General features: G+C 42.4%; 1 protein-coding gene across 1 annotated transcript; it reads right to left on the bottom strand.

The window, feature by feature from the left end:
* Nucleotides 1-8,656: 8,656 nt before the first annotated feature.
* TMEM200C (transmembrane protein 200C) lies at nt 8,657-14,692 on the bottom strand. Its single transcript, XM_090285144.1, has 2 exons — nt 14,228-14,692; nt 8,657-11,414 (listed from the first exon to the last, which is right to left on the bottom strand). The coding sequence occupies exon 2, from the start codon at nt 11,318-11,320 to the stop codon at nt 9,413-9,415; it is 1,908 nt and encodes a 635-aa protein (XP_090141270.1). The 5' UTR covers nt 11,321-11,414; nt 14,228-14,692; the 3' UTR covers nt 8,657-9,412.
* Between the last annotated feature and the right edge of the window lie 2,085 nt (nt 14,693-16,777).

Here is a 16,777-nt window from a genome sequence, read left to right on the forward strand (position 1 = left end):
TAACATTTTTCAGGCATGTCACAAATACAATCACTAAATAATTTTCTAAAATTATCTTGCATTTGAAATTGCCACACATCAACTTGGATTATTTTTACTCATGGTCCTAATCATGCCTGAAATAAGCTTATTCTTTCCATATCACTTTACTTATTTATTTATTTTACTATAATTTGGTACTTCCATTAAAGATGATTCATACTCACGGGCTGGCCAGATGCTCTGTTCAATTTATTTCTGTTTTGTTTAATTGCCATTGACTAAATTAAAGCTGGCATTTTTTAAAGCAGTTCTAGCATTATTAAATTTCTTTTTCATCCACTTTATAACAAAATAAACCTTGGAAAGCATTCATTCCCATATCTCAACTTAGAATATACTGTAAAAATAAAAGCAAGTTTTTAAGTGGGATTTAAGGAATGAGGAGGTTACGAACATGCACTTTGTGTTTTGGCTTTTTTTGGAAGCACAGGTTTCAAGAAGATATCATTTAATTTACTCTCTATTTGAGAATATTTAAAGTTTGTGTATAAACAATTACCATATTATTAGTCAAGTACTTAAATCACTTTTGGTCTCCATTTTAACTTTATATTACTATTATAATAATAAATGCATTCATTTTTCATAATCCTGAGGAAGACTAATAAATCAAGAAATGTTCTCAAGCATGAAGCTGAAATGAAATTAGGAATACAAATGGAAGAAATTATACAATCAAATGCAAAAGCACTGAAGTAATATTTTGTGCTCTGAACACATTGAGATGTGTGCTTATATATGCAGGAGGATTAGCTTTTAGGCCACTAAATTAGTCTCTTGAACTTTCTTGATTTATCAAAAATCCTATATTATTTCTGACATCATTTGCCATATCATAGTACCCATAGCACTTTATCTACCTGTATTTTCTAAAATTTAAGCTACTTCCCAATACATTATCTCTATGAAAGATTTATTTAGTAGCTATGATAATAAAACTCCAATTGATCATTTGTTTAACTTTATCTGTAATGAAAAGTGCTTTTGCAAAATGCTCACTTTTGTGAATTAGAAAAAAAGGATATTTTATATATTTTATACGTTTTATATTTTTATATGTTTTATATTTTTGCCTTGACTATCTTTATGCACTAGAACAATTTAAAAGAAATCAAAATGTGAGGAATTCAGAAAAACAGAATATTACTGTAATTTAATAGAATATTTGTATTGAAAAGTAGGTTTTTTGGCCTATCTTTAATTTTTTGTTACTTTTTAAAAGTGTTGTTATATTATAGTTGTCCCAATTTTCCCCTCTTGCTCTCCCCTGCTCTGTCCACTCCCCGATCCCATAGTCAACCTCCTTCCCCCTTGTCCATGTCCAGGGGTCATTTATACCTGTTCCTTGACTAGGCCTATCTTTTAGTTCGTATTTTTGTGTGTAAGAGAAGTAGCCTGCATCTACACAGTACCAAACAACTGTTCTAGCTAAATCTGGTTTCAGTGACTATCTCTGAATGGCTATTTAGAAATTAAAAAGCATACTCTTGCTGCCAGTGCATAAAGAATATTCGTACATTTCTCATACATATTTTCAACTAAATAACCTTTCCTTTTGCTATGAACATGAATGTGAGAAAACAATAGCAATGGGATGCTTTATTAACAAAGATAAATGATTTTGCTTAGATATAAATGACGTTACAAATTGATGTAGAAATACACTCTGTATTTTGTAAAAATGCCCTGCATGCTGATAAAAAGATCCCTCAAGTTTATGTTGTTTCCAATCCTCATAGCATGGGGATCTACACAGCATTATCCACCATGCTGGAAATATACAAACAGTTTTACAGTGGCAAATTTTCTACCTAGTTTTATCCCTTCATACCACATATAGAGATCAAATGCTTATTTTAAAGCAATATATAATTCAGCAAAAATCATTTTTGCTCATGAATCTAGCAATTGAGACACTTGTTAGTTAAGAAATCCTGCTAGTTGAGGTCAGTTATAAAGAGGTATAATTAAATACCTAATGGTAGATAATATATATTCTGAATATTTTAATGCCCAAATCACTTTAATCTTAATTCCAAAAGTGCTTCTATTACTTATGAAAAAAGATATCTATCTATTGATAAGTAGATAAATAGATGGCAGCTATTTTTGTTTTTTAAATTTTTTCAAAATAAACACTTCACTTTAACTGAAATTGTGGGTGTATTAAGGAAAAGACAAATATAAGGTGTCTTATGACAATCTAGCTTATTAAGTTGTCCTTTCCTCCCTGCACTTGTTCATGATGGTTTTACTCTTTGACACACCTTTCCCACCTTTATCCACCTAGCTGACATTTTTTCATTTCCCGAAATTCAGCTGCAGGCCCCATATCATAACTCTCATAATTCTTACACTATTAAAATGATTAGTTATGTACCTGTGTCAACAATACTACTACTGCAAGATCCTGGGGTTTGGAATTGTGTCTTGCTCATAGTTTAATCCCTTCTACCTAGCACGGTGACTACCTGACTCATAATAGGCAGTTAAAACTAGATCTTGAACTGATCTACAAATAAATTATGTATTTCTCAAAAGGGCAGCAGTTTCACCTAAAAATGTTTATTCACACAGATTAAATTATTTTAGTTTAGGTCTATTACAAAACAGAGTGATAAGGCAATTACACACACACACACACACACACACACACACTCTCTCTCTCTCTCTCTCTCTCTCTCTCTCTCTCTCTCTGTGTCTCTCTCTGTCTCTCTCTCTCTCCCCACAGAGCAATGGCCAAAGTCCTACACTGAGTCAAAGTAACTTTTTGGCTTGCCTTGCTTCAAATGACTTACTATACCAGTTATGACTAATAACTTGTATATTTTCTTCCTTTCAAAGTATAGACATACTTTAAAGATACTTGGGTTTCTCAACATAAGAGCAATTCTTTATAAATTTGTCCATAAGTGTCTTTTACATTATTTAAACATCTTTGGATATTTAGCAATTCCTAGTATAAGTAGATTTGTGTCAATAATACAATGTTATGTTGAAGTTCTTAAATATTGAGGTTAGAAATTAATGTCCAACCATGCATTTGCTGAAATGATATTTCCTAAGAAATAAAATTTACTGTAATGTATCATTTTATGAGTTGTCTGCATACAAATCACCTACAAACATGAGTAATCTCATGCTCTTTTGTGAAACAAAAAGTTTTCCTAGCAACTCTAGCCTATCTTTTGTCTGTTTTTGAGAGATTCTCTGTTTCTTCCAGTTCTGGGTGGGTGCCTTGTTTTCCTCCTTTGTGGTTGGCAATCAACCATTTTGCCTTTAGTGGGACTGGGTGACAGTGTGGAGTCAGAAGCACAGGTGAAGCAGTACAGGCTGAGACAGACACATGCTTTGTGATACACCTGGTGAATTTGTGTCAACTTTCTGAGTCTTCTAACCACAACACCATAACCAGAAAAAAACTTATTTTAGCAATGGACAAGCCAAACCTCTGTTTGTCATGCAGGGCCATATCATGGGCTAGTATTATTGATGGGGTAAGGGTTGGGAGCCAGTTTAAAGCTGAATAGGTATATTTTCAGATGGAAGAAACCCTAAAGTGTCCCAGCTTGAAGTTAAGACTAAATTCCCAGGATGGCAGTCATTTATACTCCTAATGTGGTTCATATCCATAAGGACCTAACACCAGCCCACTGCTTTGCTAACATCAGAGAGAAATAGATGGCACCCACAAAATAAGTTGCTCATCAGGTGTTTGGAGAGTGGCAGGTAGTTGTTGACTAAAGAAGTTAGTGCAAATGAATTCCTCAACTTGTGGTGACTTAATATAAAAAACATAACTTTGACATTTAAGGTCATTAATTTTGAAGAAAAAAAATCTAAAAGATGATTTCCCTAGAAAGAGAAAAAAATCTTAGAATGTTTTTTCAGTTAGTCATTCAAAAAGTTAGCCTAAAATTCATCCAATGATTTTTAGCCAAAATATAAAATAAATAAAATAATAATCTGAGTCTATAGAATCGTCGTCGTCGTCGTCGGCAGCCGTCCGTCTCGAGAGATGATGGTGTAGCTTCTTAAGAGTCTATCTGCACCGCCGAGAATGGCTGTGCAGTCCGACTTGGGAGTGACATGGTATCTGTCTCCTCCCGAATCGACATCTTGCGATGATGCTGAAGCTACAGAGCCTGGGCAGGGTGATATGGAGGGTCTGCTGTTGCCCATGCAGCAGACCCCCCCTCTCTTCGCAGCTGAAGGGTCCAAGGGAAAGACGGAGTCGATACAGCTTGGGTTCAGGTGCGCCGCAGGAGTTGCCGGTGTTGACTACAACGTTAAACCACCTTAGGGACTCCGGCTCCGGATTTTCTGTCGGGGTTTACTCCCTTAGCCTTTCCCCTGAAGAGGTATGCCGCAAGGCAGCGGAGGTTTTTTGGAGTCAGAGTTTTCCTTCTCTGATGTACCCTGACTGGAAGATCGAACCAGCGACACTTAGCTCGCAGGCCGACGCTCAATCCACTGAGCTAAACCAGCCAGGGCGAGTCTATAGAATACAAACTCTACAAATACCAATCTTTTCTTTATTTTACTGTAAAATTATTTTTATATTTCAACAAAAATACTTTTCTGATCAAAATATAAATGCATATACTTATTTTGTTCTGATTCTACGTTGTTGGAGGGTTTTTTCCCTAAGATCTCTTAATTCAATTTTTTTTCATAAAAGAATCTAGAATGACTAAAGAGAAAACTATTATTAGAAGAAAATCTTTGCCTAGACAGTTTAAATATATCAACACACACTTGCTCTTCTCTCTAGGTCTTCACGGAGCCTTTCTCCCTGCCCATCTCTTCTGACAGAAGGGGGCTGGGACCCAGGGAGTTAGTCTGGCCTCTCTGTGACCAGGCCCAATAAATGGAAATAGAATAATCACAGTCAAATACAGTCAAGTAAGCCAGCATGGCCAATCATTCATTATTTTACAATATGTTGATCATGGAACCAGGAGGAGCATATATCTGGCTCTCATTATTCCATGTCCTATTGGGGGCATTGTAATGGCCTGAGTTCTCATTTTTTTAATGTCTCTTTTCTCTTTCTAATATACTTAAATTATAAAGACATTTTAGTACAGTATTTTGTGGTTGTCCCTAACAACTGAGTAGTAAATTTAGCTTAGTAATTACTTTTCTGTATTTTACCTTAATAATAGGAGTTAACATTTACTGAAGGCTTATTTGTGCTAGGAGTTGTTCTAAGTTATTTTATTGATTCCATGAGCCAGAAACTTATCTGCATTGAATGAATGTTGAAACCCAGGTACAATGGTATATAAGTCATACTTTGAGCCACTATAATATGTTGCCTTACACTTTAGATTTTTAAACCTAACATTATTCTGTTAATAAAAAGGAAGGCCATAGGTCATGATTCAGTTTAGCAATTGATTCTATTTTAAATAAAACTGAAAAGTTTTTTATAACACTCTTTAGGTGCCACGCCTGTTGTAAGCACTCTACTCAGGCATTTATTCATTTAATCTTTGCTCTAGTCCTGCAAGAGAGGTACCATTATTATTCCTACTGTATGGGAAAGGAAATTGAGACACAGAGTGGTCAAGTAGCTTGCCCATGGTCACCCAGCTAGTATGATAGAACATATTTTTGGTGGGGGGCAATGCATATGCTAATTATTGCAATTATTTTAACATTTTAGTCCTGCCATTGCTGTTTGCCTATAAACAAATTATTCCATCTTTCTCATTTTAGCAACCTCATTTACAAATAATGGGTGGCAGTGGGAGATTCCATGATCTCTAAAATCCCTTCCAGTAGTCCCATTGATTTGGTTCAACAAAACTTGCAAAGTCACATAAAAAGATAAAAAATAAAAACTTTCTGCCAGTTTCAAGAATTAAAGTAGCTGTACATTCTAACACTTTCTGTACATCTCCAGGATTGGTTTCAGGAAAAGAATCTAGCAGTGAGCTAAAATGTAGAAAATATTTTGTTGATCTTGAAAAGGGCCAATTTCATCTTAGCATTTGAGCATCCTTAACACTGGAATTCCTGGTTCTAACATTCATCAGCTGTGTAACCTGGGGAAGTACACCATCATTTTAATCTAAGCATCTTTCTCTGTAAATGGGAATACAGTATTCCCTCACTTATCATGGGTATTATGTTCTAGACCCCCCGGCGTTACGTGAAAATCCGCGAAGTAGGAACCTTATTTTTATTTTAGTATTTATATACATTTTAAGGCTTTATAAAGGCTTCCCACACACTTATAAACCATGCCCATGCCCTTATTAACCTTTCCCACTCCCTTATTAACCTTTTCCACACTTTTATAAACACTACTTATGTTCTTAAATATTCTACACTCTTAAACCTACGTAACTTTAACAACATATGTGTACAGTACCGCGAAATCCCATGATATAGCAAAAAATCTGCGATAAATAATTAAATATAATATTTTTAAAAACCCTGTGATACAGTGAGGCCGCGATAAGTGAACCGCGGTATAGAGAGGGACTACTGTAATAATAATTCTACCTCAGTAGAGTTGCTGAGAGGAGTATTTGAAATAATGTCTGTAAAGTACAGCAAACCTGTAACGTGGTAACCAGTGAGTAAAAATTTAGCATTATATTGGCAAATACCTTTTCTCCTAAGAAGTGGAAGATTATGAATTCCAACTATTATCATAGCTGTAGAGGATTCCTTCTGAGGTCTGATTAAAGCCCAGTCTCCCAATGTTTGGAAAATTGGGCTCATCGCTTTTATCTTCAGGAGCAAAAAAATCTACCTATCTTGCTCAATGGTTAAGATAGATATGACTTGACACTAAACTATATTAGTTTGGTGAAAATGATTAATATCAGAGGCCCTGTGTTCACAAGATCAATATGAATTAGTTTTTATTTAACCTTATTAAATTGACTAGACAATCAGTATCATTTAGTCTAGTCAATGGTTGCACTAGATTTTCTAAAGTTTGTAAGGGATAGATATTAATCTGCCTCCCCCTCTTTAGTTAAAAAGGTAGTGGCTTTATTGTTTGCTAAATGTCTTACAGTACATTTTCTGAGGACTAGAAATAGCATTTTAGAACACTAGAACTTGTTTTTCCTTTTAAACAACTTATTGATACAGTATAGTAATTATTCAGTAATTTCAACAACTTATAATAGAGTATATAAATTACCCAGTATGTAAGGTAATGAGAAGAAAGCTGATGGAAATTTGAAATTTAACTGAGACTTGAAATTTAACACCACCTGGAGGTCTGATTACACTTGTGTGTCACTCTTACTAGTGGAAACTCACTTTTGCTATATAGAAGAGCCAAATAAATTAATCTATACCTTTAAAGTGAGTTGTATTAGCTTAATGCAGATTCAATCTGGGAATAAAGTAGGTCCTTTTAAAATTGATTACAGAATGTTATAATAAATGGTAGTTTATTAAGTATATTCACTTTGCAAAGTTTATGTATAAATATGATATGATTATATCCAGGACAAAACAAATACCCTGAATTTAGGTAAAGCTTTCAGAGGTGAAGGCAATGATAGAGATTATATCATCCACCAGAGACCCAGAGGGATTAAGTGATTTGCCTAAGGTTATGCGGAATTAGTGGATAATCCAAATTTTAGCAGAGGCTTTCTTGAGCTCAAGTTGAGACAAGTCCCACTCTTCTACAAAATGCATTCAACGACATATTATGATAATAATTACAATAACCATCATTTATTGGATGCATACTCTGAGCCAAGTGCTCTGCTTGGCTCTGTACTTATAACTCTTTGCCTAGTTGTTTCCACTTTACAGATCGAATGACTGAGACTTTGCATTGTGACTTGTTCAAGGCTACGCAGCTAATAAAGGCCAAAAGCTGGAGTCTGAGTCTTGCATCTGTACTCTTTCCACTGGACCCACTGCTTCACCCATTGGGAACAACATGACCACACCTTTGACTGGGTTTTCCTTTAAAATTAGTATTTTAACCTATTGCAATGATAGCCCTAGCTGCATGCAACTGCAGAACTTGTATCGAACCGGCTTAAGAAAAAAAAAACAAAACAAAAAAAAACCCATTCCCACTATTAGCTCACATTCAAAGGAAAAGTGGATCAGAATGGTACATCATTTGTCTACTGTTCTTGAAAATTAAGTCACTGACTTTTAACAAAATAAAGTATAAAAAATCTATCAAATTATTAAAATATTATCTCTTAGCTTATGTAGGCCATAGATCCAAGGTTATGAATTTGAAATAAAAAAGCAAATAGTCAACTCCTAGAGAATGAAAGGGAATATTAACCCTTGTGCTCTGTAAATTAATATTTTGAGGTAAACTAGAAGTACTATTGAAAATTACTATTTATTTAATGCTTCATTCTATTTGAAAGAGAAACTCCTAAATGATCAATATTACCTATATTTAAAAGTTTAAAATATACTGGAAAGTGATTGAGTGATGATGGCGCTGAGCACTTTGGGAACAATAACTACAATCATAGTAGCAGTGTCTTAGCAAAATATTTTAGATTTATTAGCCAAAATATTAAATGTTTAATATGTGTTAGAAGCATTAGTTCCAAGGCAAAATGAGGCGATATTATGTGTAACTGTTTGGAAATTTTTTTTATTAAAAAAGTTTTAATATTAATGCTATTTTCAATACAGGTGTGATAATACTCAATAAAGTATCATGTCTTTAATGTAGTGAATTTAGGAATATAACAGTCCACATAGATGCTGTCCCCTCCCTCTCATTAGCTACCCTAGTAGCAAAATGTAAATATCCCTTTAAAAAATAAAGAGGCTTTTGGGCAGTTGGATGAGCAGTGTGGGGACAAGGAAAGTGCTCTTGCCAGACATACTCATGCTTTTGTCTTTGAGTTCATTTAGTAATGTCAGTTCTGAGAGAACAGAATCAAATCCTTCTATGCTCTGCAAAAGCATAGGAGAAAAAAGCTTGTCATTCACAAGCAGCTATGGACAAACTCAGAGGCAGAGTAGAGACTAGGGAAATTAGAGATTTAAAAAAAAAAGAGTTAAAGTGCACAGTTACTGTCAAAAATATATTATTTTGATCCTAAGAAAATTAAGAGCATTTTATCTAATGAACTAGATTGCTGAGCTTTTAATACTTTTGGTTTTCTGGAACATACAATCACCACTGGACATAAAAGACTAGTTTGCTTTCTTTAAGAAAAAAAAATTGCTTGGAGTTATCTACAGGATTCTTGTGAACACAATTCAAGGATAACATTCTGCAGCTCTTTGGGTATTGGATGATTTCCTCGGATAAGTCCACAAGGAAAGAGGGAACTGTTATATTCACCAATTCAAGTGGGCATATTTTCTCACTCCTCTCCGCCCTGAGCTCCCTCTTTCCCTAAGTGCCAGTACTTTCCAGTTCTCCGTCCTCTACCCCTATGGCGCGAGACCGGGAAATCATGAAGAGTTTCTCCTTGTTTGTAAACTGTCTCTGCACTGCCTGAGGTGGCTGGGCTGTGGGTAGTCCTTGGCTGGGGTCTTCCGGGGCGCTCTCTGGACTGCACTGCTCCTCTGCACCTTGGGCGGTGGTGGCCTCACAGTCTTGACTTTTACTAGTTACTTGGTCCACGACCGACTCCAACGGGGTCCCGGCCTCCCGCAGCGGGGTGTAGCCCTCATTGCTGCAGGATGGATCATTGCACTGAGAGCTTGGCGAACCCAGCCTGGCAGGGGGCGAGTCCTCCAGTCGCAGGGGTGATGAAGGGAAGAAAGCTTGGTCCGAAAGGTTCCAGTCCAGGTCCGCGCTGCGGGAGGAGGGCGGGGGCTCTGGGGACAGCGGCGCCCTGTAGTCCGGGAGCCCGCTGATGCTGCGGCGCCGAAGGGCCCCGCACTTGCTGGTCCTGGGCAGCTGGCCGCCCTGCGCCCTGGTGGTGTGCGTCACTGCTGCGACCCTCGGCTCCTCCAGCTCTCCAGGCGCCCAGCGCGGGCCACCCGGGGTACCGCGGAGGTCGGTCCAACTCAGGTCCAGCTCACCCCTCGGGATCTCCTGGGAGCCGCGTTCCCCGGGCAGTCTCTGCCAGCTGCAGCTTGCGCCCTCCGAGTCCCCGCCCCCGTCGCCGTCCCCTTCCAGAGGTAAGAGTGCGAAGGCGCTCAACGAGGAGCCCACGAGGGAGCTGGCGGTGCTCTGTGGCCCCCAGTTTTCGGGTGGGCTGCAGGGCGCCGGGCTGCTGCTGCTGCTGGCGGCCGCGGCGGTGGTAGCAGCGGCAGCAGCGGCCACAGCAGCCGTGGCGGAAGCCCGGCGACGGCCAGCCACGCAAGAGCGTTCGCGGTAGATGCTGTACACGGCCTCCGCCAGGCTTGGAGGCTCCCGCAAGCAGCGGGGTGTCGAGGCCAGGTCTGGCGGGGACGCGGTGCCCCTGGCCACGCAGCCACCCCCACCCAGTGCTGTGGGGTGGGGCCATGAGCCCCTAGACAGCATCGCTGAGGCCCCGAAGGCGTCACGAGCTCCGCTGCAGCTCCCAGGCTTCAGCTCCAGGTCCCGTGACTGCACATAGCTGAGGAAGCCGTTGAGTGGTGCGGCCCCGGGGCGCGCCGAGGCGGGCACCGAGGAGGAGGAGGAGGCCGTGGCTGCCACAGCCGCGGCGGCGGCCAGGTCTTTGGCACGGAGGCTGTGCACGTCGATGACTGTGGAGTAGAGGTCCCGCAGGTTGATGATCTTGGTCTTCTTGTCTCGGTTTTCGTGGAGCACCGCGTTGGCGCAGATGAAGAGGAAGATGCCTATACCCATGATTAGGGGCCCGAAGACCTTGAGCTTGTCAGAGTGCAGGTAGCCAGAGAAGATTCGGAAGAAGAAACCCACCGACGCGGAGGAGGGCGCAGAAGGGGCAGTGGAACGTGCTGGAGGTGTGCTCCTGGGTGCGCCCACAGAACTGGAATTGGCATCCCCTACTGAACCCAGGTGGCCCTTGGACCGGTTTTTGCTGCCACTGCTGCTGCTATTACCCATGGTTGGGACTCGGTGGCCGCTGCTCACGGGTGACAGATGCTTACCCCCTTCCTTGTTGACCCCGTTGGCTTTGGGCCAGTAGCCCATCACAGCCATGGCTATGCCCACCAGCAGCACCAGGATCCCGCAGAGGGCGATGAGCCCAGAGATGGAACATAGCTTCAACTTTCCTTTCACCACCACCACATCGTTCTTGCGCCTCTTCTTGGCTTTCCGCTTGCGCTTGGGAACTTGGTTCGGAGGGCGGAGGGGATCCTGCTTTCTGGCGGAAATCCTCAGTAGGCCGCCAGTGGCAATCATGGCGCGGGGGTGGAGTGAGAGGATAATCCCTGGGGCGGAGGCTTGTGGAAAGGGGGCACCAGCTGCCCACTAGCTGCTCCACCACCTCTTCCTGCTACAAAACAGAGGAAGACAGTCAGAGGGTATAGGTTTGACTGCAATGACATGCCACGCCCTGCAAATGTCCCACTCCCCCATCCCTCAATATGTGTGCCCCCCACTCCAGGGTCTTTACCCACTAACGGGAGTGTGGCGTATAGAGACCAGTGAGTGGGTGGGGTGGATGGACTAATAATTGCAATGATTGATAGGAGGTGATAAAACATGTTGAGAGAAGCCTTCTCTCCCCCATGCCTCCACTCACACACACTCTGTAGGTAATAATCCAGCTTGTTCATTTTAAGCCCTCCTGGCTGGCAGGCAACAGAGTTCTGACCATTAGTAGAAACTAAATGTGGGGACTCTATGTAGTAGTTGAGGACTTCCCAGGCAAAAACCATTCCCTTTGTCCTACTGGAATCAGAAGATTCCCCAGGGAGCTGCCACAGGAGTCTCAACTCTACCTAAGCCAAGATTTTGTCACCATTCGGCCCAAAGTTACTAAAACAGCCACAAGAGTTACTATGTTATAAAGACAAAAGGAATTCATTTCATATATATGCTGGCAGGCAGACAGCTTATTTACCCCAGGTAATTAATAGAGTCCAATGCTGGGAGAACACCAAAGAGCTATGTTAATACTCAGACTATAAATATATGCACAGAGTTGTCTTCCACCTATTATTGTTTCTACAGCTAAAGGCAAGCAGAACCCTCTCCCAGCCCTTTCCTCATCTCTTTTCTGCAACATCTGGACAGCTTCTTGGGGTGGAATATTTAGTTTTAGGTAACTGGTTATGTAACTGAGCTCTTCCTTCTGGCCTGCTCTCCTCCCTCAGAGGGACTCCCTTATAGGTATCATATGCTAGATCTCTTCAGGAATTTGAGAGATCCCTGGAATCTCCAAGAAAAGATTCCTTTCTCCCATGGGAAAATTATGACCTTAAAAAAAAAAAATCATCAGTCTGCCTTAATAGCTTTGTGACCCCTTATTAATGTGCCAACACTTTTCAGAATCCTCAAATTCAAATGAGCAATTAATTAGGTACAGTATAATATTAATGATTTGTAAGAGGATATTTCCCCAAGTGAGAACTGTTTTCATCTTTTTCTCTTGAAGTCATTTTTAGGAAGGGGGGGGGGTGACAACAATCAATGAACTATCCTATAGGAAGTTTAGTTGTTTATAATAAAGCCAAGGTTAGATCAATTCAGATGTGTCTTTGTGGATATCTCTTCACTTCTAAAAATCTCAATCCTTCTGGATCCCCAGAGGAAAACATTTTTTGTTCCACTGGTTGTGTTTCCTACTAAAATAGAGATGATAAAATTAGGGGTGTTTGAATTTGAAAGGCTTAGATATCACTCACGAGCCTTTTGGCATTTTATCCTTTATAAAATAATTCATGTTTTAGAATAAATTACCCTTTGAAAATGTGGAATGACTTAGGTAGAATTTTACTTTTAATTGGTGCCTGGATGAAGAGCTTTGGCCCTCAATTCCCTCCATTATATCAATATAGGCAGGATCTTTTCTCCACCGGAGGAAACGCAAATGGTAATCAGGTCTTTACAATGTGTGCAAATCAATACCTCCTTGGAATTTGGTTGGTTTTCAGTAAGAAGAAATACTAGGTAGGTTAGAGAGGGGTTAGTAGAGAGAATACATCTATGACCCTTTATAATTTTGTTTTAAGAAGGAGCTGCACCAGTACATACAGATTGCTTAAAAAAAAAAAAAAAAAGTAGTGTACTGTTCATCTGACACCCCTCAAAATAAGCATGTTCATTATGCAGTTGTAACACAGACTGTTGTTTTAAGTGATCCCTAGACTTCAGCATCTTATCTGGAGATCTGTGGTTATTTTAAGAAGGACTTAGGAGTTAGACATTTTAGAAACAAAACTGGACTCTGTTGGCAGGGTAGCTTTCCCAGAGGAGAGAAGGACTAACATTTTGTTTGGTAACATTGTTAAGGTGCACCAGGATGCTGGATGTCTTGGGGAGGAAGGCCCCCAGGATGAATTTCTCCTCAGAAATCAGCATTGGCTCAGGGTAGAATGTAGGAAATGTTAGAAGGAATTTCAACCATCGTTTACAGAAGATCTTTAAAATTAGTTTAATAGCTAGTAATTAACTCCCTAGTTTATTATTACTTCAGCTCTGTTGAAGTCTGAGCTCCTTTCTCATGTACCATCATCTGACATGAAACACTGACAATGATCAGATGTCATGGAAGCCACCTTTGAGGCTTTCTCTCATCCATTCATAATGCAGGAGAACAAACTTAGCAGTTGACGTTGGCTATCCTTGCAATTTACTGCCTGGTGCCGGTCTTTCCGTGGTTAAGGAATGGGGGTGGGGAGTCTAAAAATACAAACTGCTTTCAAGAGAGACATTCAAGTTCTCGGCTCATGATGGATTAAGCCCCACTGTGTGTGAAGCTCAGAGCCCACAGGCTGGGAGCACCCTGCCCTGCCCAGGACTCAGCCTAGGTCCTCGACCCCCGGTCCCTCATTGGCAGGACAGCAAGCCCCCTGGCCTTCTTTTGCGTCTTATTATTTATGTTGGAGTCACATGAGTGCAGCAGCTGGGAGTCCGTCTCTGGAAAGAAGACAGGCAGGACAGAAGTGAGGGCAATCTTGAACTCGCATTTTCTGGGCAGCACATCCCATATAGCCAGTCCGCCCAGGAAAGCGACTCCCCTGAACAGTCGTCCAGAGGACCCAGGCTCGGGGCATGAGTGTGGGAAGGGGCATCTCCAGGGCTGAGAACAGAGAGAATTACTCAAAATGGCAGCACTAGAAGCAAACAATATCGCTCACTTACCCGGGAAGACTGGGGCAGTTCAGGGCCGGAGATCGGGCGCACGGACGACACAAAGGAACCATGGAGAAACTTTTTCAGTCTGAGCCGCGAGCCGCGGAGCACAGGGACAGCGCCTCAGGGCCCTGCATCCGCGCGCGGCTCAGCAGCCCTGCGGGGGCGAGCGCCCGCCCCAGGTTCGCAGCCCCCTTCGGTGCCGTGGCAGGAGCCATTTCCAAGAGTTTCCAAGAAGTGTCAGGTCCTCAGCATCCTGCATCCTGCCTGCAAGCCGTTTTCCCCGCCACCCCTTGCGCATGCCCTCCCGTGGCGCTTGCTGGCCGCCCCAGCTCCCCTTTTGTGTGGCTGCTGCGCGCCGGGCTCTGCCGGGTGGAGTTGAGCCCGCGGTTGCTGGCGCGGCTCGGGGCTGCCGGACTGGCGGCTGTTGCTAAGAGACCGGAGCCATGACACAGGGAAATTGCTGCAGGCTGGCAGTCGGTACCCGGCCCGACTCTGTTCATCAGGGGCGCACCCGCCCCCCGCCCCGCCTCCCCGGCGCTCCCCCTTCTCGGGCCTCCCTCCCCACCCCACCCCCACTTCCTCTGCAGCCTGCCGCGCGTCCCTTCGCAAGAACCACTCGAGGACCTGGATGCTTGAGGGCAGGTGGAGTAGGGGGCAAGCGCTGGGCACGAGGACCCGGGGTCGGGGGGCGGGGTGGGCGCGCGCTGGGCGCTTTGGCCTGGGCCTTCCTTGCCCCTGGGGCTCCCGGGGACCGCTGCCCGCCTTCGCAGGGAGCTTTGCTTTTTTCTTCCAACTACCTGTCTGAGCAGCGGACTGGAGAGAGCCCAAAGAAAGGGCCGCCACTCCCGAGGGGTCTCCCCATCAGCATCTGAGGGATGCTCTTGGGTGAGAGAGGGGGTATTGCCCCTGTCTTCCTCCCTCCCTTCTTCTCTCTTTTGTTGCTTCTACTCTTGAATAGGACAGAGCCTTTGATGTTTTCCCCCTCCCATTTGGGAGTTTGCGGTGTGGACGCGCATCGAACACAGTAAGTTGTCCCCAAGCAAACTCGGGTCCAGAGTGGAGCCGCCTCTGCCGATCTGGGAGCAGCACCGGACTCGTGGCTGCTCCTTGTCTCCTGTCCGTGCCCTTCGGTGAAGCCGGGCTTTGTGACCGGCCTCCTTGGGACCTCGGCCTCTCTCCTGCCCAGCTCCCGGCATGGGCAGCTGGGGCTAATCAGAGATTAGAATCGGCTCTGGGCTCCTGCTCCTAACCCGTGCTGTAACCAGCAAACATTAAAAAGAAAACAGTAATTCTGCAGGAATCAGGGTTAGAATCAAAGAGGGGAGGTGGGGGTAGGGAGGATGTTCAAACTCCCTACGTCATTTTTAAAAAGAAAGAGGGAGAGGGAGATCCAGCTTTCCAGCTCTTCCCTAGCGTCTCAACTGTAAAGTAAAAATGACAGGAAAAAGAGAATGTCAAAGTGGAATTTCACGGTGGAGTTATTGAGAAACTAGGAAAGATTTCAATTATCTATTGAAGCGAGGCAGCCAGGATTCAGGAAGAAAGCAACAGAAGAGCAGATGAAGCAAGTGCTGTCTGAACTTTGGGATCCAGACAGAAATATTTTGGTGTATGTGTGTGGGGGGAGGTGTCTGTTATATATTCTGAGTTTTGCTGTTTAAGGTGCCACAGAACCCACACAAGAGGGCTTTGGTGCCCACAGTTCCAGTTATAAGATAGTTCCTCCAGGTACAGCATTCACCATCTTTAAAGCTAGAGCATACACTTTTCAGGAAGAACAGTAAAAAACAAATATTTACAGGTTGAAAGAGATACATGTGGGCAATGATACATGAGCTGAGGATCAAAGAGGTAACAAGACTGGAAGGGATGGAGGAGAAATATTTCCCCAAATGAACCCCTACACCTGCCTGTTTGCAAGGTGGCCTCTGTCACCCTTTCTAAGCCAATAATGAATCTGGATGATAATCAGGGTGTTTAGGACCCACTTCCTTCCAACTGTCTATTCCTACTCAGATGCAGCAGGCAAGAAAACAAGCCACAATAAAGAGAAAGTTTTAAATCCCACACTGGATGGTTTCCTTTTAGAGAAATCACTGCAAAGGAGAAACAACTGGGTTTTGCTGTCATTTTTAAAGATTTGTTTTGGTTCAGAGATTCCAGAGCTCTTGCATCCCGATGATAATCTGGCGTTTTGTACAAAGATGGGATCTGAGAGCTCATCTCATCACACAGCTAGCAGTCAGGGGCTATGGGTGGCAACACCTCTCTCTATCCTTTGCAGGCCTCTGCTGAGCTGTATAAACAGGAATCATATTGCAGAACTTCATTAGGATTTTAGGTGGATTAAACCATCAATGGCTTCAAATTTCTGCATAAATTATAGCCATCATTTGTACATCTAAAACTCATTGGAGGGATTTGGAGAAGAATTGTTTTCTAGACGAACAGACTTTGGGACAGAGCTAGTGTTTTCTTATGTTGATGACTACAATAAGATTTATGGTTTATTAAGCAAAGGCTTCCTTCCAAACTGAGCTCTTTGGAACTTTGCAC

This window comes from Furipterus horrens, unplaced genomic scaffold (genome assembly GCF_987537825.1).
Source record: "Furipterus horrens unplaced genomic scaffold, mFurHor1.1.pri manual_scaffold_8, whole genome shotgun sequence".
In the NCBI taxonomy this organism is placed as follows: Eukaryota; Metazoa; Chordata; class Mammalia; order Chiroptera; family Furipteridae; genus Furipterus; species Furipterus horrens.